Source organism: Caretta caretta, chromosome 5 (assembly GCF_965140235.1).
Source record: "Caretta caretta isolate rCarCar2 chromosome 5, rCarCar1.hap1, whole genome shotgun sequence".
NCBI lineage: Eukaryota > Metazoa > Chordata > Testudines > Cheloniidae > Caretta > Caretta caretta.
The window spans coordinates 101,806,315-101,827,316 of record NC_134210.1 but is presented as its reverse complement, the minus strand read 5'-3'; the positions used below and the strand labels follow the sequence as shown (position 1 = coordinate 101,827,316).

At 41.8% G+C, this 21,002-nt stretch overlaps 1 protein-coding gene across 7 annotated transcripts in view; it reads right to left on the bottom strand.

The window, feature by feature from the left end:
- Positions 1–13,714: 13,714 nt before the first annotated feature.
- Positions 13,715–21,002, bottom strand: part of KANK1 (KN motif and ankyrin repeat domains 1) — a 167,910-nt gene continuing 160,622 nt past the window's right edge. For all 7 annotated transcript variants that reach the window (XM_048850877.2, XM_048850875.2, XM_075128752.1 and 4 more), the window contains 4 exons: positions 19,615–19,757; positions 18,877–19,077; positions 15,656–15,754; positions 13,715–14,746 (listed from right to left, as the gene is read on the bottom strand). In XM_048850877.2, coding sequence (XP_048706834.1) covers positions 14,684–14,746; positions 15,656–15,754; positions 18,877–19,077; positions 19,615–19,757 — 506 coding nt within the window. In that variant the 3' untranslated portion in view covers positions 13,715–14,683. The remainder of the gene's footprint in view (positions 14,747–15,655; positions 15,755–18,876; positions 19,078–19,614; positions 19,758–21,002) is intronic.

Here is a 21,002-nt window from a genome sequence, read left to right as displayed (position 1 = left end):
TTTCCAGACTGTGGCAAAGTAAACTCCGATCTTTTAAAGCTACACAATTAATTGCTATGTCTTTTATTTATGATCTTTAATCTCTCACTGGATACAGCTGACTTTCCACTTCAGTGAACAAAGCCACTGCATTAGTTCGTATTTAAAGGAATTAATAGATCATTTCAAATTATAAAGCAGTTGCTTTATTATCTGCAATTTTTAAAGTTGCTCAAGTTCCAGGTATTTAAAGTTCTTCATCTGAAATAGGCAAAAACTGATGGTGTTCCAGCCACACTGCGAAAGCCATTTATTTATTGCACAGAGGTTTGTAGTGGGGGGAGGGGAGACTGAGGGCATGTACCAAGAGTTAAAGGGACTGGTTTTGCGGCTTTGATTTATTGGCTGGCAGAGTTAATTCCTTATTTGGATATGCTTATTTTTTGCTGCTGAGCAATTATTTGGGACTGGAAGTCTAATTAATTGTTTGAGCACTCACAGCTTTTTGTAGAAGTTTTTGTTGTTGTCATTTAACTGTAAATAAATAACAAATAATTCTTTAGGGCTGAACTCTGCTTTCAAACACACACACATCTGTTGATGTCAGTCTGATTGACTTTCCATTGAAGTCAGTTGGAACAGCCTGGGTCCAAGAGCAAAATTTTTCCCTGCTTTATTTATTTTATTTTTTTAATTCTGTCCCGTGAGTTCTGTGCGTCTCCCCCCGCCCCCCACCCATTTTCCCCTATTTATTTCCTCTTTCAAATCATCTATGTAGGTGAGATGGGCCAGACTCCACTTTGGATAGAGTTGGACCACCTAGAACATTTTGATGAGGGCTATATTATTGTTATTCAAGTCTTTAGTCAGTCTGCTGGTGTATAAGGTTTTATATGGACATCAAGGTATTGTTGTGTCATGTAAGAGTACTCAGTACATCGAGATAATTGTTTAGCCCTAGTAACAGTTTTCCTCTGTTGTTAGATGTGTGTTTTGCACAATATTGCAGTCCGGCAATGTAAAGGTTAGTACTCCCTAAAAATATACACATATAGGCTAAATTAAAGACCATATGAGCATCTATGTTCCTATTGGTTAGGTGGTGCTGAAGAAGATGATACTTTCTTACAAATTCTCCTAACTGGCAGACTATTGATTTTGATTAGAGGGAGTGTGACTTTTTCTAAACACAGCCGTTTTTATTTCTATCACCCCTTGGAAACCTTCCCTTGCAATTGACAAAAAAGTATTTTGGGTGCAAGTCAGCAACCCCTAGTTACATTGCAGAGCTCATGCAAATAGTCCTATTGCCCAAATAAAGACTAAATAATGAAACCTAGGAGTTTGATGTCCTAGTACATTAAAAACCAATATTCATAGATGCAGGCTCAGAAATCAACCTTTTAAATAAGCAATAACTTTGCAAGGATCCTGCTTTAACACATCATTTTGTCTTCTCTTGTTTTTATATGTAAAGTCATTGAATGCAACCAAGCTATTAGACGCTGAAAAGCAACTTCTGTGCAAGCACGTTAATGACTTCTCAGAAGAATTTTCACCAAGCGCATTGAGGTAAATAGGATACATTTTTTAAATTGTCCAAATACCTATTTACACAATAGACCATAACTCCATGCTGTAGAACTTGCTATGGTCTATCAAGTAAATGATACACATTTTAAAAACTGTCTGGATGTATATTTACCTGATAGACCATCAGACTGCAGTTGTTACGGTCCACTGGGTAAATAATACATGTTTTAAGCAATTTTAAAATAGCTATTTATTCTCATACACTTCAATAAAATTGCTTTTCTCATTTTTTTTAAAACCAAACGTTAACACACAAAGAAAATTAAATACAAAACCCACATCTGGAAAAAATGTATTAATCTCTCTGGGCTTGTGATACCAAAGTTCCCTAACACAGCTATGACTGAGCTCTCATAGAACATGAGAATGTTACCAGTACTATTTTGCAATTACTTTGTGTTTTCATAGGCAAAGAACAAATAATCGTTAGGTGTATCACAGTAGGGTTTCAGAGTTCCACTGTGCTGGGCATTGTACACATTCAGTAATGAGAAAACAGTCCCTGCCTCTGAGAGCTCCCTATCTCAGTGTATTCAATAATTGATCTGCAAAACAGCTTCACGCGAGGATGTATCATTAGCCACGTTTTGTGAGTGCAGAAATTGAGGCTTGGTTACTTACCCCAGGCCACAAGATGGAGTTAGTGTCCCAGGTGCTGTTGAGGCCTTAGCGCTGGTTGCACTTGGAACAAAGATGACTTCTTTCGGTGACCTTGAAGACATTTTCTCAGTAGAAGCTTCGCTGGCTGTTAAATAGAAACCATCAGTTTTGGTGGCATACTAAAAAAATAATTCAGGCATGGAAGGAAAATAACCAATGATGGGAGCAGGAGCAGAGCTCACCCACATGCATGCTCTACAGCATTCAGTGGTGTAAATAACGGAAGAAACAGCAGGGAGAACACATAGTTTCTTGTTTTTATTTTGAAGACTCTGTACAGTCTTGCCTGTACAGACTCTGCTGGCGGAGCTAGAAATATCCAAAACTTCGGGTACGGCATCACTAAACATGCCCGGTAGCCATTTTGAAGCTATATATGAAACTTTGTGGGCAAGCTAACTGGGAGGAGATACCAAAAGTAACCATCTGAACTGAAGACTGAGCCAGTTGAAGTCCCTGAGGAGGAGGCTATAAATAAGGGAAGTTGGAGCCAGCCTAGGAGAACTTAGTAGCTGAATCATGCAGTGATAAGAGATGACCACTGCATGGTCTATATATAAAGACTGTGCCACTCCATTTGGATCCAGACGGTGTACTCCACAACTCAGGGGGAACCAGAGAAGGTAGAGGGCTCACCCCATGAGGACACTGGAGGGAAGTGAATATATATGTGTGGTTACAAGATACATATTTCCTCAATATTTTGTAATAGCAACAAACGTGGCAATTTGGATGAGAAACACCAGAGAAGAGCTATCACATACTAGTTGTTAGCGAAAAATATTCACAACTAAGTCAAACATCGGCTGAAGTTTGTTCATACTTATTACATGTTACTTTCAAAAGAAATTGTGTCACACTCTCAGTCAGAAATGTAACTGTGTCTAATGTCAAATCTTTGTCCTGGAAGGACTGAGCTCTGCCTTGTGCTTCTGTAGAAGAATAGGCTGAAGCACAGGAAAGGGGGGGAGTGATTAAGTGGAATCTCAGCCCCCTGATGAAGTACTCTGAGACGTTCTCATGTATTCTCTTTTCCCAGTGCTGGGCACATACACTCCGAATACCTCACATTCTTGACCGAATTGACTTCACAAGAACAAAAACTACATGTTGGCCAAATTCTTTGCCGTATCAAAGCATTGACTTTTCCTAATGGGAAAATTAGAGGGAGGGGGTCTAATTCCTATTTTCGTAAGGCGCATAGGAGCCTAGGTCTCATAGAAAGTCAATGGAATTTAGGTTGCTAATTGCTTACAGATAATGGTTTCAAGAGATTTAGGAGACTACATTCCACTTTCAAAGGTGATTTAAGGCCCAGATCCTCAAAGGCTTTTGGGCTCCTAACTCCCAGTGGTAGGATTGGAGCCTTGGGCACTTAGGACCACATTTTAAAAGGTATTTAGGTGCCTAAAGATGCACATAGGCACATAGTGGTATTTTCAAAAGTGCCAAGGTAGGGAGTTAGGCACCTAGGTCCTTCTGAAAATTCCACTAGGTGCCTATCTGCATCTTTAGGCACCTAAATACCTTAACAATTCTGGCCCTTAGGAGCCTGAAAGTCAGTGGGACTTAGGCTTCCAAGTGCCTAAGTCACTTTTGAAAATGGGACTCTGGTGCTTTTGCTTTTACTGGAGTGTCTATATATAAAGAAAAATTTTCCTCTTGTGCATGGAGCTTGTGCCTCCTGAGTTGTTGTTTTTCACCCATACTCAGCCCTTCCATACCTTTTTACAGTCCTCCTGGGGTAGTTGGGTGCCCCACGGCTTCCTTCCAGCTGCTGGTCTCTGCCTTTTGCAGAGTATTACTGCACTTTCCAGTAAGATGGAGAAGCAAGGAAGGTACTGGACTCGTAACCCAAAGTGAATTAAGACACATCATCTATCCTTGGAAACGCCCAAGTTTCACATGTATGGTCCCTTAACTTTACACATTGAAAATGGTTTTTAAAACCCAGAAAATGAATGGGACAAGCTCTCAGACTAGAATACTTGTGGGTGACTTGTGAAAAATGCTGTGAATAACCACTCTGTAAAAGGCAAGAATGCATTTTCTGCAAAGCTGTAAATCTTGGTAGTATTTGGCATTTCCTGCCAACAGAGGTCTCCCTTCTCCTTAGAGAAATGTCTAATCATGCATGAAGGAGCTAAGAAAGAAGCTAAGCAGACGTCCCAAGTCTCAAGACTGTTTGTTTTTTTAAAGCTTGTGGCTAAATTTAGCATTAACAAAAGATACTAAAGGCAGGCAGGCTGCAGGCTGGGGCTCTGCAATTTTCCCTATGCAGCCCTACCAGGCATGTGGATCCTTATCTGGAAAACCCTGCTTTCTACTCCCAGTCTGATCTTGAGCAGATACAACACCATTGTGGTTTTGTCATGTGTGTCAATGGTGACACCATAAGACCATGTTCACTTATATTGTGATCCGTGTCTTTCCAAGAACTGGACTCAGTTCTCCAGAGGTAACTTGCCATGTCCCGTTAGTCACAGAGAGCCTCTTATTATTAATTGCAAATAATTACTTCATTGTTCTCTTTTAGTTTCATTTTCTACTTGATGTTTAAACCCTTCAAATATTTATAGTTCTTTCCACATTCCCCACTTTTAGCAGTTGTCTCCTTGCTTTACAGATATTTTTTCCCTTTAACCTTCCTGCATAAATTGACCCCTCCAGCATGCTGATCATTTTGTTGATTTGCCCAGAACTCCTGCCAATTTGTCATTTTCTTTCCAGTAAAAGGCTGGCCAGAAATGAACACAACCTTCCAGATGCAGTTGTATCAGAGCTACCAGTATATAGGGAGGGATGTTTACCTCCCTGCTCCATGACTCATGCATAAGCAGAAAAAATTGCAGAGGTCTTTTTCACTGCCCCAACACCTTGCAAATACCTGCCCGGTTTGCTCTCCGCCCAGCTCTCTTTCAGCATTACTGCTTTCAAGGCTTCTCCTCCCACTGATTAGCTGTGGTTCAGATTCTTTTTCCTGAGCTGTATTTTTATTTTACCAAACTGAATCTCATTTTATTCTCTGCCCATGTTTCTAATCTCTCTCAATCCCTTTGTATTATTCCTCTGCCCTCACTATTGTTTGCAGCTCCTCCCTATTTAGTATTATCTGCAGAAGTTATTAACATGTCGGTTACGCCTTCTTCCAGGGCCGAAGGGTATCGTTAATCACCACAGCAAAGGGCACTGGAGTAGATTTTGTGCCTGAGCTCATGACAAATTTGCAAGACTGGTTTATGATTGTAATTTGGTTGTAATTTCCAAACCTGAAGCCCTTAACTCAGGGCCTGATTGATCCATATGGAACGCCCTCTCTCCTATGGAAAGGAGGTTCAGCCACATCCACAGTAGCCTCTCATCCACCCATGGACTCTAAGGAAGGTGCTCTTCAGGTCTGGGGTTACATTTAGGGGGGTGGTGGCTAAAGTTGAGGAAACAGATATTGCACAGGACTCCAGACAGCCAGAGGCAACAGGAGGCTTTGGAAAGCACTTGGAGAACCTTGAAGGAAAGGCGCTGTACAAGAGCAAAGAATGCATGCAAATGAAGTGAGTAAGTCAAATTCTTCCCTTCATTTATAGAGAAGCCAATGGGGCTTTACCAGGGATGAATCTCTCATTGACTGTTCTGGATACACTCTTTGATTTTTGTGGTTAGCCTGCGCAATGTAGTAGTAACTTAGAATGAGATGCTTCTTCAACTCTGGCCATTGTAATTAAAGAAACAGCAGATAAAAATAATTAGAAGTAAACTAAGTAAACATCCCAAAGGTTTCTCTCTGCTACTTCCATTCAATGGGAGTTCCTCAGCTAAAATTCCTAGCATTGCTTTGAAAACTTACCTCTCATTGTCTATAGAATAAGACAGGGATAGAATGTATTGGCTTTTGGAAGATATGGAGAGAGATTCATGCTAGCAATAGGAAAAGTTATCTAATAATTCTCCATTTAAGAGCATAGCCATGTCTGCATCTACAAGGCATTTAGTATAGAAAGGCCTCTTGGCCACCAAAGGGTACTTTTGACTATATAACACAAAGTATTCAAAAGGCAATTTCTCATCTATGGTACCAGCTACGATGGTTTCCTGAACAGAAAATGGGCAGGGGTAGCTCCCAGTAAGAAATGACCAAGAGGAAAGGATGCCAAATCAATAGGAGTCTTTCCATTGACTTTAATGGTCTTTGGAGTAGGCCCTGAGCAGGGAAGTCTAATAGCTTTACAATTTTCAACTGAGCAAACATGAGTCTGAGGGCTCCTTCCTTGAGACCTCATTTCAGTATTTTAAGAGAGTCTCTCGCTCTCTTTTTTTTTTCTAAAAGGATTTTAAAAAAACAAAACAAACAAAAACAAAGGCAAGGTCCCAGAAGGTATTTGTTCTGTTCCTGTGTGACACCCTCAGGTTTGCTGGGAGTATGAGTGAAGCCTCTACAAAGTTGTGTTTCAGAGGAACAAAGCCTTTCCTCTGTATCAGATCCACATTAGATGTTTATATCACAGTATCACTTAGAGACCCTAATCAGGAGTAGGTTCCCTTTTTGCTGGGCACTTTACAAACACATTGGATGACACAATCCATGCCCCAATGAGCTTACAGTTTTTCCCTGTTTCTAGCAGAGTAATAATCATGGTGCTTCTGGAGCTTGTAACTCTGGGATCCTTTTAGCTCTTTTCTAAACGTGAGCTGCTTTCTTTAATATTACAGTCTCAGAGATGAGAACTCAAACTTCCTGAGATAAAGTTCCTCTCAATTTGTGCTGTGGAATCTCCAAAATGTGTACATACCCTTGTTTTCCAGGATCTCCTACAGAGATGGGCCCAAGCCTCAAAGCTTGGATCAGAATCTGAACTTTTCCCAAGACTTAGAGGGGCTTGGATTTTGGGGTTTTGGTAGGAGTCCATCTTAAATCCTGAGACTTCTCTGAGCCAGGAAATTGTTTTTAGTCAAACCTGTTAATTTGGAGAGGTCCAGGTTGCTTCTGGATGGAGTCACAAGAGTGGGAGAGGATGAAGTCTTTTTCTCACACGTATCCCCATGCCTCTGTAAAGGGTCAGACACAACTGGTTTAGGGTGTGCAAGCACTACACTACGGTGGTGCTGTCATTAGCTTTTCAAAGGCATGGGGAGAGCCATAATCCCAGTCCCCCTCCATACCAGTGAATCATATCTTTGCATGTCAGGGAAGCAACTCAGTTGGCATATGCTTACTCACACCAGGGTTGAAATGGACCCATAGCATCTAGGCTTCTCACCCAGAAGTACCATACCAGTGACAGTCCCCCACTAACTATATACATATCATATACCTTCATGATGACTGAAGTTCCTCCAGCAGAAAACTGGAAAGGGTGAAAAACTTCTGAATGCAAGTGGTTGCAGAAACAGTCTCATAATTCCTCTCTTTTGGACTAACATTTATGTTATATATATTACTATAAAACAAGTCAACAGTCTGGCTCTAAATGAGATGGAATGTGTCACTCGTCTACATTGGGGCTGCTTGAACACACCAGTGGGGTCTGCGACGCGCGGTGCGGTATTTCGCAGTTTCCCCAAGAACAATGGAACTTTTAAACTTCCCTACAGAGCAAGGGTTCAAAGGTGGTTACAATTCCAGATTTTGAGAGACTTTATTGTCTGACCTGGATTGAGAAACTAACCACTGGTGAGCTCAGCACATATCCAGTATGGAATTGGTATGTATGGTAAACCCCTTAATCCAACCATCTGTGATAAATTCCATCCAATGCTGACAGATAGAATTAAACACTACTAGCGAAGGGCATCAGTGGATGTAGGCATTACTGTGAACTCCAAAGTATTTCCTGTTTGAGGCCGTGGCTTTCAAGGTGTGAACTATTTAGGGCTTCAAGCTATTGGAGACAGAAGGGGCATCAAGAGAACGGAAGTCCAGGGGAGTAAATTACTTTTTTTTTTGGTAACTGTTTATTCTGCTCAATTAATTAAATCTGACAACAGAATTGCAGGTCAAAACAGGCTGTAGGCTTTTTGTTGCCTTTGGCAAATTGGAAAATGTACTGTTAGTGTTTGCTTGTTGTGAGAGCAAGTGCCAGCCATGGATGGCTATGTTTTTGCCACCCTTGGCAGTTCTTCTGACTGTGTGGGGGAGCAGGCCCTGCTCCCAGCATAACAAAAGCTGTCTTTTCGATGGCCTAAGAAGACAGTGCTAATTAGCTTTTGTTGAGTTGAAGATTACTGCACAGACATGGACTTGGGTCACAGAGTCTGGTTCTGAATCTGAACTTCCCCATGGTTGGAGAAGATTATAGATCTATGTGCAAATTCTGAACCATCTCTAGCACTAACCAGACCATAATCATGTAAAGACACTAGGGAAGGTTCTGACCTGTATCCAAACTCCTCCAAACTTTTGGACATTCAGATTCAGATCTAGACTTTGTGAGTTAGGCCTGCACATTCACCTCACTAGCACCATCCATGCTTTAGAGTTTGGGGCTAAAATTCCAAAATTTAGGTCCCAACTTTAGACACCCATATCCATAATTACCCCTCTGAATAAGTGGTGTGGTTTTTTTAAGGCACTGACCACCCAGAGCTCCCACTGGTTTCCTTGGGGACTGCAGATCCCCAGCTCCTTTGAGAATCAGGACACTTTATTTAGGCAGCCTAACTTGGGACACTCAAGTTTGGAAATTTTAGCCTAGGGCAACGAGAGGTTCAAAGGTATAATAGTGTCTGCAGTCCCAGAGAAACCACTAAACTGCCTGTGTGGCTTCACTTTGACAAATCCTAGCATTTTTCGTTTGAAATATATATTAAAAAAATGATTTTTGTGGCTAGCGCTGTGACATGTATTAAATGTGCAAGGAGCCTGCTACAGAGTAAGATGCACCAGAGCAGTTTGAGGGTACTTACTGTGCACATCCAGGTTCTCAAGAGCTATGGAGAGCTGGTTCAGTAACTTCACAGCTCAGTATAATCTTTAGCAAAGTGTATTTTTTATATGATCCACTGGTTTTCAAAGTGCTGCCATGATAAATAAGCAAGAGGCAAACACATGATTAGTAATTTCCTTATGGCAGGAAGCACAGCTAAATGGTTTCTGGCCACAGACCAAGGCTAAATAAGAATCATGTTCTCAGTAAAACAGAAAATAGAAAGTTGTCCCACGTCCAAATATCGTCTGGCAGTTCAGTGGCTCTCTACCATATATAGTGCACAAGTACCTGCTGTTAGGTCAAGGGAAATAGAAGACAAACCTGCAAACAACCTGATAAGACTGGCTTACAGGTGCCTCTTTACATGAAATCAGTAGGTTCCTAAACCCCAATTAAAATTTAAAAAAAAATTCCTTTAGTAAAGCAAATGTCTCAGCACTTCTTTTTAAAGCAGGGTGTTTAAAGCATCCTAGTTTTCTTCCAATTCCACCATGTTGATTAGCCTAATATGCCCTTGGCAGTCTTGGCCAGTGGTATAAATCACATAGCAGCCAGAGGGGTGGTAGGGTAGTTTAGATAGTATGTCTACACTGCAATTAAAACCCCATGGCTGGCCCATGCCAGCTGATTCAGGCTCATGGGGCTCAGGCTAAGAGGCTGTTTAACTGCGGTGTAGACGCTCAGGCTCAGGCTGCAGTCTGGGCTCAAGGACCCTGCGAGGTGGGAGGGTCCCAGAGCTCTGGCTGCAGGTGGAGCTCAGAAGTCAACACCAAAATTAAACAGCCCCTTAAGCCTGAGCCTTGAAAGCCCAAGTCAGCTGGCATGGGCTAAGCACAGGTGTCTAATTGCAGAGTGGACATAACCTAAAAGTCTATCCAGTCTCAGACTTCTTTGCCTGAATTGTTCTATTCCACACCCATCACAGTGGCATCTGAGCACCTTCCAGAGTTAAAGACTATATAAGGTGAGGCATGGCAGTAATGTTTCCGCTGTCTCCCACCCCTCCTGAAGGGAGTCAGTTTTGTGAGGATCAGGCTTTTATCCTAGTTTGTGTTTCAGAGGTGATACTGGGTTCTGAATTGCTGTGTGGGAAATCAAGGTCAAAGAAGTGGGATTTGCATTTGGATCTGAAAGTGGTGGGGCTTGTGGTCTTTAAATTTGCTGTGGGAGTGAATTCCAAAACATCGGGCTTGCTGCCAAGAAAGCCCTATCTGTTACATACACAAGCTTCACTCCTGTGGTGAACAGTTGTATTGTTCTTCAGAAGCAAAACTCTTGAGATCCAGAGGGTAAGCTGTTTCTTTAGATAACCTAGGCCCAGACCATGGAGATCCTTGAAAATAAAGACGGAGGGTGAAATCCAGACCTGATTGAAGTTGATGGCAAACTTCCACTGACTTCAGTGGGGCCAAGATTTCATGCAGAGCCTGAGTACGGAGCCAGAAGCAAGCACAGAGTGATGTGCTCCTTGTGACCTCTATTGAGGCAGTTACGATGCTGCACTTTCCAGAATGATGTCAGTTGTGCTGAGATAATCCCAATGGAAGTGAGAAGCATATGGTGCAGTCCCAGTTATCATTGCACAGGACAGAGAGCAATTTCTTCAATCGTTGTAGGGGAGAGAGTATGCTTTTTGTAGTGACTGACATCTGCTGTCTAGGAGCCCAGTGTCAGTGAAGAGCCCAAGAGGATCCTTAGAGTTCAGATTACTTTGACATACATTCTCAGATAGTGGACCTGTCATGATAGTGGCAGACTCTTCAAAGAGTTCTATTCTGCCTCCTTCTTGTTGGCTAGAACTTCAAGTATCTCTCTCCCCCTGCGGGCAGGAAAGTAATGGTGACATTAGTGTGTGTTGTGACTGATAAATAGAGGGTGCTAGTAAGAGCCAACTGTGATTGTGGTTTGTGTGGCATAGACACCTGTTCCCTGGGAACTAGAACTTAGACTAATTTCATACAGACAAAATCACCAGTCACTCAGCAGGGCTTTCAGTCACCACTAAATTGGGTTAGATCAGAGCTATTGAGCTGGAGAGGAAAACATTCTTAATCCTGTTAGAAATAATAGTTATTACCAATCACTTGAGCCACCCAGAGCCTCAGCCCAGTTGACTTTTTTTTAAAAAAATGATTGAAAGTGTTGGCACTCTCAAGTTACAAGTTTTAACTTCAGTTCCCCTTAAAACAATCACTTCTGCTGGAAGTAGATGGTGCAGAAATGTGGACCTTATACACAAGAGTCACTTAGGAATAGAAGAACATAGGAATTGCTCTACTATCTCAAATGCATGGCTCCACCTGGTCCAGTATCCTGTCTCAGATAGTGGCCAGCCCCACATACTTCAAAGGAAGATGCAAGAAATCCCACAGTATGCAGATGTAGGGAAATCTGCCCCCCTACCCCCAAGGTCTCATCCTAATTCCTAATACTGTTAGGAGTTAGAGATCATTTGAGGCCCTGAAACATAAGGTTTTACCTCCCTTCCAAGACTCTGTTAGCATTAACTCTAACTCTTAAATCATGAGGAGTACTGCAGTGATGAAGGCACTTTCAAGATTGGCTCTGCTTAATGGATTTGAATTAGTCTTTCCCACAAGAAACTGGGAGACAGACAGCTGTTCTACCTAACAGGTGGTTTGAAAAGTATGTGCAAGTAATTAGAAGAAAACCATGCAGAGTGTCATTTTTTTACTTTTCCCCTTTGAAAAGTTCCCTGCCATCCATGTCATTTGTACAAAAACGAGAAGGAGAAAAAGACAGGGTAAAAGTCATCTTGGGCTACATTTTGCACAGTTAAACCTCTATAGATCTGGAGTAACTCCACTGAAGTCAGAATCCACAGAAATACACACCCTCTGTATTTAATCAGATGGCATACCCCACGTTTTTGTTTCCTGACTTAACATCCTGTCCTACCAAAAATCACATGCAGGGGATGAAAATAACCAACCTTTCAGATGAAGTGTTAAAAGCCTGCTATTCAAAATAGTTTCACAATTAGGTACCTACAAATCAAGACACAAAGTACCATTTAAGCAGATGGAATATTTTGTCCCAATTCTCTGTCTGGCCAAGTAAAGCACAAGATGATTGTCTTCCAGAGAGCACCTTCTCTACTTTAGTTCCTGTGGTTGTGCTGAAAGACTTTAATACGTTACTTCTGTAGGTATCCTAGGGAGACAAAGAAACTCCACTTACAAATCCAATTACAACAAGTATAGGACCTCTGCAACCTTGTTCAGGGTCTGGCTTTCTGATTCACTTTCCTTGAGCAGTAGGTTAGGGGAACTGGAAAGCAAGTGGTGCGACCTTACTGGAGACTTTGTCCTTTGCTGCAGTTCAAAGGGTACTAGTTACACTGAAACATACCTACTTATTGGGATCCTGTGCTGATCTTGGTTTCGGTACCTTTCCTTCTCCAAGGCTACAACCCTGAATGGCAGTCTAGATGTTGAGCACATATCTACATTCAGAGCACAAATCTGTGAAGGGATCACGTCAGTAGTTCATTTAGTCATGCAAAGGAAAGACTATCAGCTGGTTTTCTCAGCATAGGACATATCGGTGTTCAAATGAACTCACTGGAGACCTGACCTCTCTGGAGATAAAGTCACCAGGCAAAAGAATGCAACTGACGTTTAAAAAAAAGTAAATGCTAGTCCTTGTCTAGTCCTATGCGATGAATGTGAATACGTAGGACATAAGAACACAGCTGGATTTGGAGCCCTGTTTGGGCCTGAACCTTGAGCATTTCAGTCAGAGCAGAATGAGTGAGACACAGTTTAAACTCAAATGCGGGCTGGAATGTAACTAAATGACTTACATTTCCAATAAACCTGTAGTGAGAGCAAGAACATACATCTACACAGCTCCTTAACCCGTTGGAAATTAGCTCCTCTCTGCCTCCTTCTCAGCTGGCTATCACCCAGGCACGGGCCGATTTTTGGTGGCTTCTTTTTGTTCAGTGTGTGTAGGTGGAGGGGAAAGGGGGACCCACAAGGGTGTGATGTACTAAGAAGGTCACTTCATTTCTCTCTGTGCCCCAATTTCCCTGTCCAGTAGAAAGGGATAAGAACATCTGTCCCCCTCTGTGACGTGCCTTGTGATCCTCAAATAAAAGGCACTGGCAACGTCAGTGGTAAGGATTATTAATAATGACATTCAATGGAAAGACTAGCTGTACAAAATGTGAAAATTGACCAACATCAATAACAGTTTAAAACTTGTGAAACTAGATTTTCAATTATAAGTTTCATGACAACAGCAATCTGAGACAAAATGGTTCCATGTTACACCCTCATCTCATGGAGATGGCTAGACAGGGACTTGTTTGCCTAGTGAAACTCTTAAAACCTGTAGCTACCAAGTACAACTTGATCAGGGCTATGGGAGATGAATGAGTGAAGTCAGCTGACAACGTTAACACCTCAGTAACACCTCAGAGTGTTGAACTATCCACTCATCTCAGCCTTGATCAATCCAGCATGCTTCACTACTGCACTTGTAATTCTCAGCCTTTTGGATGATGGTAGATTACAACTAAAGCAGCAGAGGAGTAAAACAGCATAATGAAATTTTATTTTGAAAATATGGCAAGAGTCTAAGGCACTTCAAACATTTAACTACATATGACTAAAGTGAATGTGACAAGGTAACAGCATTCCATAAATATGCACTGAGAACTACTTAATTCCACTATAGAGGAACATACAGCTAATGCCTCTAATTTTATTCTCTGATAAACATTATGTATGGATCCTATGGACACTGACACATAGTTAATAAAAATATGGTAACAATACATGTAATTCTTTATGTAGTTTTTAATTACTAGAGAATATAAAATGTTGAAAATACTGTGCGATTTAAATTTTATAGATACAATTATCTTTAATATAAAAGTTATACAATACATCCAACTGGTGACAACTCATTTATTTAGCTAATTTCAGACCTGACAGAGAGCCCTTCTTCTATTCCTAAACCATCAACCCACCAGCCCAAGCTCCAAAGAGCTGACGACATAAGAAATTGCAATTTTTATCATTTTAAAATTAAAAAACTCAAAACCGTATTGGAATGACATTTATGAAAATAATAATTGCCAATAGCTCCATGTAAAGTAAATATAAATATTTTAGAGAACAATTAAAAAGTGCCCTGGAGACTATGACACTTGTCCAAAGGGGGGAAAAACACTCATACCTGTGAAGATAGCTTAAAATTCCTAAACTGTACATAATTCAACAGAATAGACTCTGCAGCAAAGAGAAACAGGATTTAGGCTGTATCCTGCAACGATGGATAGATGACAAAAGAATGGTTCTGGCTATGTTCCTAGCAGACTACTATCTAACTGTATGCTTTCTTCAAGTTTATAGTCTTCTACCTTTAGCACTAGGTTCTGCTTTCAATTTGCTGGTGAGTTCAGGCACAAAACAATTACATTCAGTATCTGTCTCTGTAATACAGTAACAATTAGCAGCTTAGAGATGGCATTAAAATGTACAGATATTCGTGCATTACTAATCAAACGTGGCTCTGCGGGTAGGACCAGGAGATGTCTTTCTGCTGAGCCTAGGTGTACTCTAGAAAGGGGAAAGGAAAGAACAGTTAGTTAACTGAATTCAGCTAATTAAATAAAGAGATTAAAACAGACTGCACATGAACCACTGTCCCTTCAGTTTATGAAGGCAGCAATTAAAATTCAACCTATATAGAACAGGTAATGTGTTTTCTTTCAGTCCAGGAGCAGCTATGCTGGCTACATAGAGCCTAGTGTCTGAAGCAGCACAGTATTATGGGTAGTAAAACATTTAGGAACTGTTTATCATGAAGACAAGTGCCGACTGTGAGAGTTGGTGGATATTTGCCAGTTTGTCTAGGGTTACAACAAAACTAGAGCTGGCCTTGCTTTGATGACTTGCTCTGTAACAGGCATCACAATTACGCAAAAGAAACTTTGTACATTGGCCAGTCTACGTGGATCTCTGATTTAACACAGACGATGAATTGTCCTCACCCAGAGAGAAAGGGGTAGGAAGTGTTCTCTCGCCAGGTCCAGGCTGTCCTGGTCTGTATTGCACTATTTGCTTAAAGGTTGTCTTGTGAATAAACACAGATTGTCCTATCCTGTGCTGCCCACCCAATACCTTTCAGAAGCTAAGTATTTACCAAACAAGAAGTACCCACAAGCTATATGCACTTGTGCGTGCAGTCAGAGGGAGTATATTCACAGACAGATGACCTACATAGCGCTGTCAAAGTTCTTTGTATGCGGTGTTGTTATAGCCATGGTGGTCCCAGGATGAGAGAGAAGAGGTGGCTGAGGTCACATAAGTTGGTCCTCACCCACCTTGCCTCTCTAAAAAGTTCTTTGCTTAAAGCCTGGCCTCTCCAGACACTGACCACATCATTTTTCCCATGTTTAGTCTCAAGAACAGAGAGATACCATGTAAACTCCGTGTTCAGCGACCTGGAACATTTAACATACTAACCGGTGACTGGGGTTTGGAAAAGTTTACATGAGCATAAAGAAGAACGGCTATGTCCTTGTGTCCCGCTTCCAGGGCTATGGAAAGTGCTGTGCTGCCATCCTTAAAGAATGAAAAGGAAAAAGAAATTAATGTTCATTTGCATTACCAAGCCCCTTAAAAGCTCCTTCAGTCTACAGAGAGTAGAAGTTACTGAAATGAGGCCCTATTGCTCCAACAGCCAGCCTAATTTAGGGTCCTGTTTAATTTCCTTTATTATAATTAAGTGACAACAAGCCTTGTGCTTCTGTTTTATGAGGCAATCCAAGTGCCAGAGGCCTCATAATTTCTCTCAACAAGGGGACTGGATTATAGCTGAGAAAGAATGAGTGTGCCATTATTACAATAACGTTACAGGTAATTCTGTGTAAAACCAGTGATTTCAGGAGATTGGTTTGAATTTGCTTGAGAGAAATTGCATTGTTGGTGGGGAGGGGAAGAGAAGTGAAGGGAGGGATAAAAGTTTATCAGATACAATGAGAATTAGCTGTGTTATAACTCCCATTAAGAGTAAGAGCAGCTGCATTCCTAATTCCAAAAGCACCTGGCTGAGAGTCTACCCACAAATATTGTTCTTTACAGATATTGTTTTCTTGCGTCAGAAAATATTTTATTTATTTCAAAATCATAGGGGAACATAAGATTGTACCTTATTTGTGTGTGTGTGTTTACCTGCTTTAACCTTGTAAATAAATCTCTTATTTCTTTTTCCGAGTTAATAAACTGTTAATTAGTTTACAATAGGATTGGCTACAAGTGTCTTTAGTGAGAGATCTAGGGTGCACTGGACCTTGGTAAGTGATTGGTCCTTTGGGACTGTGACTAACCGGAATATTGTTGTGATTTTTGGTGTAAGGGGCCAGCTATCACAGAGGCAGGCTTGTCTGGGTGGCAAGATAGATTGGCATCCCCAAGGCTGCCTATTAAGGCTGATATAGTGCAGGAGCTCACAACCTGTTTGAGGTTCGTGCCCTGGCTCTTGACAGTCTGCCCTAAAAGTGGCACCCACAGTCCTGTGCCATTCCAGACAGCGGGACAGTTGACTCCTTATCTCTGACCCTCTCCTGCACAGCACACAAGTCAGTCAAGAGAAGCTCTCCCTGCCCTGACTCTCCCTCCTGTGGAGCTAGTGTTTGCTTCCCCTCCTGAGGCCAAGCTGTGATGGATGCAGGCATCACTCAGCCGTAGCACCTGCTGACCAGTGATTTTTAGCTCACAGGGCATGAGGGGATTTGCCAATAACAGCGTTCAGAACTGATATCACCAGTGCTCACTAGTGTGCTGCCAGCCTCTTCTTCCCTTGTCCACACAAGTTTCCACTACACCACCAGCATTAAAGCTGGCATCACAGTTAAATGTTTGGGAGGAGCAGACTTGTTAACTATTGCTGTGGCATTTGGTATTAGAGCAGTCAAGACCAACCTAAAGGAAGGTGCAGCCTTGATCTTTGCATGGGCCACCTTTAAGTGAAATGCTTCCTTATCAGGTGGTGAGGAGTGATTGCCATGTTTAATTCTACTGAATGGACAGGGGGTGGGGTGGTCAACTACAAGGATATTTGTGCTGAGAGAGGAACACTGGTACATTTGGGGTGTACACAGATTTGTCCTGGAAAAGCAGGAAGTGTTCAGCAAAGTTCCTGAATCATTAGCAGGATGGCACAAATCAATAGCACAGAGCTCATTTCCATAATGGCAGCTGGAAACCAAATTCTTGGTCCTAAAAGGGGACCAGTAGAAATATAATCATTCCTTAAAAATGCCAAAGTACCAAGCAAGGTACTTGCCCATATCAAAGAACTGGAGGTAATTTAATCTCAACAGATCTACAACTGAATGGCTTGTGTAAGTGACAGCACCATAGTACCTAAGTCAGGGTTGGTGCCATAGCATCACCTAAATTTTAGGCACCACCAATGTGACCGACAGAATGTTGACAGGCTGCTTAAAATTAGCACCTGTCTCCGGTGGCCCTAGACTGCTTTAAGAAGGGACCTGTTACACCAAGGTAACCTCATTCACATGTCTATCGGTACGTCTATACAGGGAAAAAAGCCTCGAGGAATGGCCATAGCTGGCCTGGGTCAGCTGACTCGGGCTCAGGCTGTGGGGCTAAAAATTGCTGTGTAGATGTTTAGACTTGGGCTCAAGCCTGAGATCTGGGACCCTCCACCCTCGCAGGGTCCCACAGCTCGGGCTCCCAGCCAGAGCCTGAACACTTACATAGTGATCTTTCGGCTTCAGAGCCCAACCCCCACGAGCCGGAGCGAGCAGACTCGGGCCAGGCATGGGTTTTTTATCTCAATGTAGACATGCCCGATGAGGCCAGCTATTGTACACCACTCACTCTGATGGCAGTAAAACCAACTGACCTTCCTGACTAAGGTTTATGTACTGAAAGTGTTATAACTGTTGTACAGGGAAGTTGAACCCCCAAATTAAAAAAAAAGCCAGACTGTGTAAGGGTTGAAAGTGAATAACTGGGTGACAGTAATAGCTAGAATCCAAACATACCCTGGAACAATACTGTCACCAAGAACACAACCATAATACTCAGTCAAGACATTCTCAAGTTTTAAAGGATATATTGATCAAATCCTCTATCTCAGGGGTTCTCAGACTTTTGTATTGGTGACCCCTTCACACAGCAAGCCTCTGAGTGTGACCACTCCTTATAAATTAAAAACACTTTTAAACGTATTTAACACCATTATAAATGCTGGAGGCAAAGCAGGGTTTGGGGGTGGATGCTGACAGCTTGTGACCCCCCATGTAATAACCTCACGACCCCTTGAGGGTTGCCAACCCCCAGTTTGAGAACCCCTGCTCTGTCTACTCACACAGGGTGCAGTGATCTTTTCTAACCCAAGAAACATACAAGCATATCATTCTCAGTTGAGCACACACATTGCCTCCCCGCCCCCCAACTTGTATGCGTGAAGTTAAGCATCTAAGTTTAGGCACCTTAATAAGGGAGCCCTGATTTTTGGAAGTGCTCAGAAAACCATGTATTTAAAAGAAAAACAATCACAGCGTGCACTAAGACTAATAAGATTCTGGCATTTCTATTTCAGCCATAAATTTCACGTAAGTAGATCTTTGAATCTCTCCATTCAGTAAAAATAAATCAACATTCCAAAAGTTATCTGGTGGAAAGGTAGAGCAGTGTCTGGAAAGGCAACTCACATTGTCCTGTAGGGTGCCATTACATCCGGCTTGAGCCAGCAAGAGCTTTACTATCTCTACATGTCCATGTTCACTAGCACACATCAGAGCAGTAGAGCCCTCATCATCCTGGATATTGACATCTGCACCACAGGCCAGCAGAGCTTTAACCATGTCTATCCGTCCATGACTTACTGCCAGCATCAGAGCAGTTTGGCCGGCCTGAAAGGAAAATCATAGCTGAAGTAACAACCAACCAAGGGGCTGGGACTGTCAGACAGCACCTGTTTGAGTCCTCTAGCTCCTACACATGCACATGCATACACTCACTCTCATCTGCAACTGCTGAAAGAAGTCAAAACTATCACAAGAGAAGATCTGCTTTAGGAGAAAAGTTGCGGTAACAATATCTCACAAAGTATAAAGAACTATGAGTTCTACAGAGTTTACAAACTTCTCCTGAAATTCAGTTTTGTTTTTCCACACAGTGCCCCAAAAAATTAAAAGGACAGTTGAGGCACTTGAAAAAGAAACATCTTATTTAAAGCTCAAATATTTTTCCATGGCTCCATTTTGTAAACAGGAACCAAAACCATACACACAGATGTCAAGAGGCAGTAACTGGCTGCGTACAGTCCGTGCAAACTCTGAACTAATGGAAAGTCACACATCTGCTCTGCGGTTGCAATAAAGGCAACTTTATAGTCAATTTACAAAGCAAAACAGCTTTGAATGGTATCTGAGTGCGACAGTACTGACCTGACTGGCTTTAGCATTCACGTCCCCACAGCCAAAGAGTTCTTCCACTATTCGCATGTCTTTCTCAGCCTCCACAGCTGCAAGAGCAGCCAGCATGATGGGGGTATAGCCAGCCTTGTTCTGATGATTTACGTTACAAACATCTGCAGAGGAATGAGATAGTTTCTTTGGAAAGCAGGAATTGTAGTAATGAACTGAATAAATTGCTCTGAGAACGGCCTATTGAATTTGCAGTAGTCGCTCACATAATGAAAGCAATTCAAAGGAAAGCTGAGGAAAAAAGGGTGCTCTTGAACCAAAGAAAAAATCATTCTGCTTCGTTACATGTATGACATACTTGCCACAGAAAGGATACAAAGCAATTAATTTGTCACTGTTGAGGTACTGTTAAACTTTAAAAAATTATGGAAATTTTACAAGAATATTACATACAATACCAGCCTTGGGTTGGAATTTGGGGCAGGCTAGCTGGGTGAGCCTTTATTTCATTTTTGGAATGAGGATTCCCTAAATATAATTAAATTAGTGATTATGGCTAATGAAATTCAAGACCAAAAGGTTTCCCCACAGCACGTTTTCCTTTAGCTACTTATATTGGTGCATTTTAAAGTTTTGAACAAGATACTCTGACTTGTTTTGGAGCTTTAGAAAAGGCTTTCCAGTTAAAAGGTTTCAAGCTCTAACAAATACTTGTCTGGGAACCAATACAGTAAGGCCGCTGAGGAAGTGTCGGGAACTAATAATCTTTTTGTTCCAACCTAATATACCAGTCTGTCTTCTATTCCTAAAATTTTTGAGTTCAGTGGGGTTAGTACTCATTTAGAATCCAATAGCTTTCGAATGTGATCATATTTTAATTATCATTTGGAGGGCAAGAGGGGATTTATATAAGGTTTCTGTAAGAGGCTTGAAGTTTCAGCTCCACTGCAGATTTACCACCAGAAAAAAAATTCACAGCAACATCTTCACGTTTCTCCCTGCTTTTCAAACAAAAATGGCATTTGCAAAAGCGATGCAGGAAGAAGAAGCAGGATGGGAAGGTGTCAGAAAATGTATGCATCCATGTCTCAGAGGAGTGGCAGTCAATTATACTGGCTATAACCAGCTACAGAGATCCAGGCTTGCTTTCCAGTGCCAACATGCTGGCCCCCCCAGTTACCACTGGGGAATTCAGCTGAAAGGATCAAAGATTTTCAAAGGGCAGAAAAATATCTGACCCCTTTTAAGTGCTGCTCTGCTGCAGGTGACAAATGCTACACCTTGTGGTGGTGCTAGCTGAAGCCATTCTTACTTGACTGATCCACCTCAGCATTTAAATGCCTCCTAGGAAGTGCGTTCTCAACTACCCTCCCCGTCTTTATAGCAGGATGGGAGGGGAGGGTCCTGAA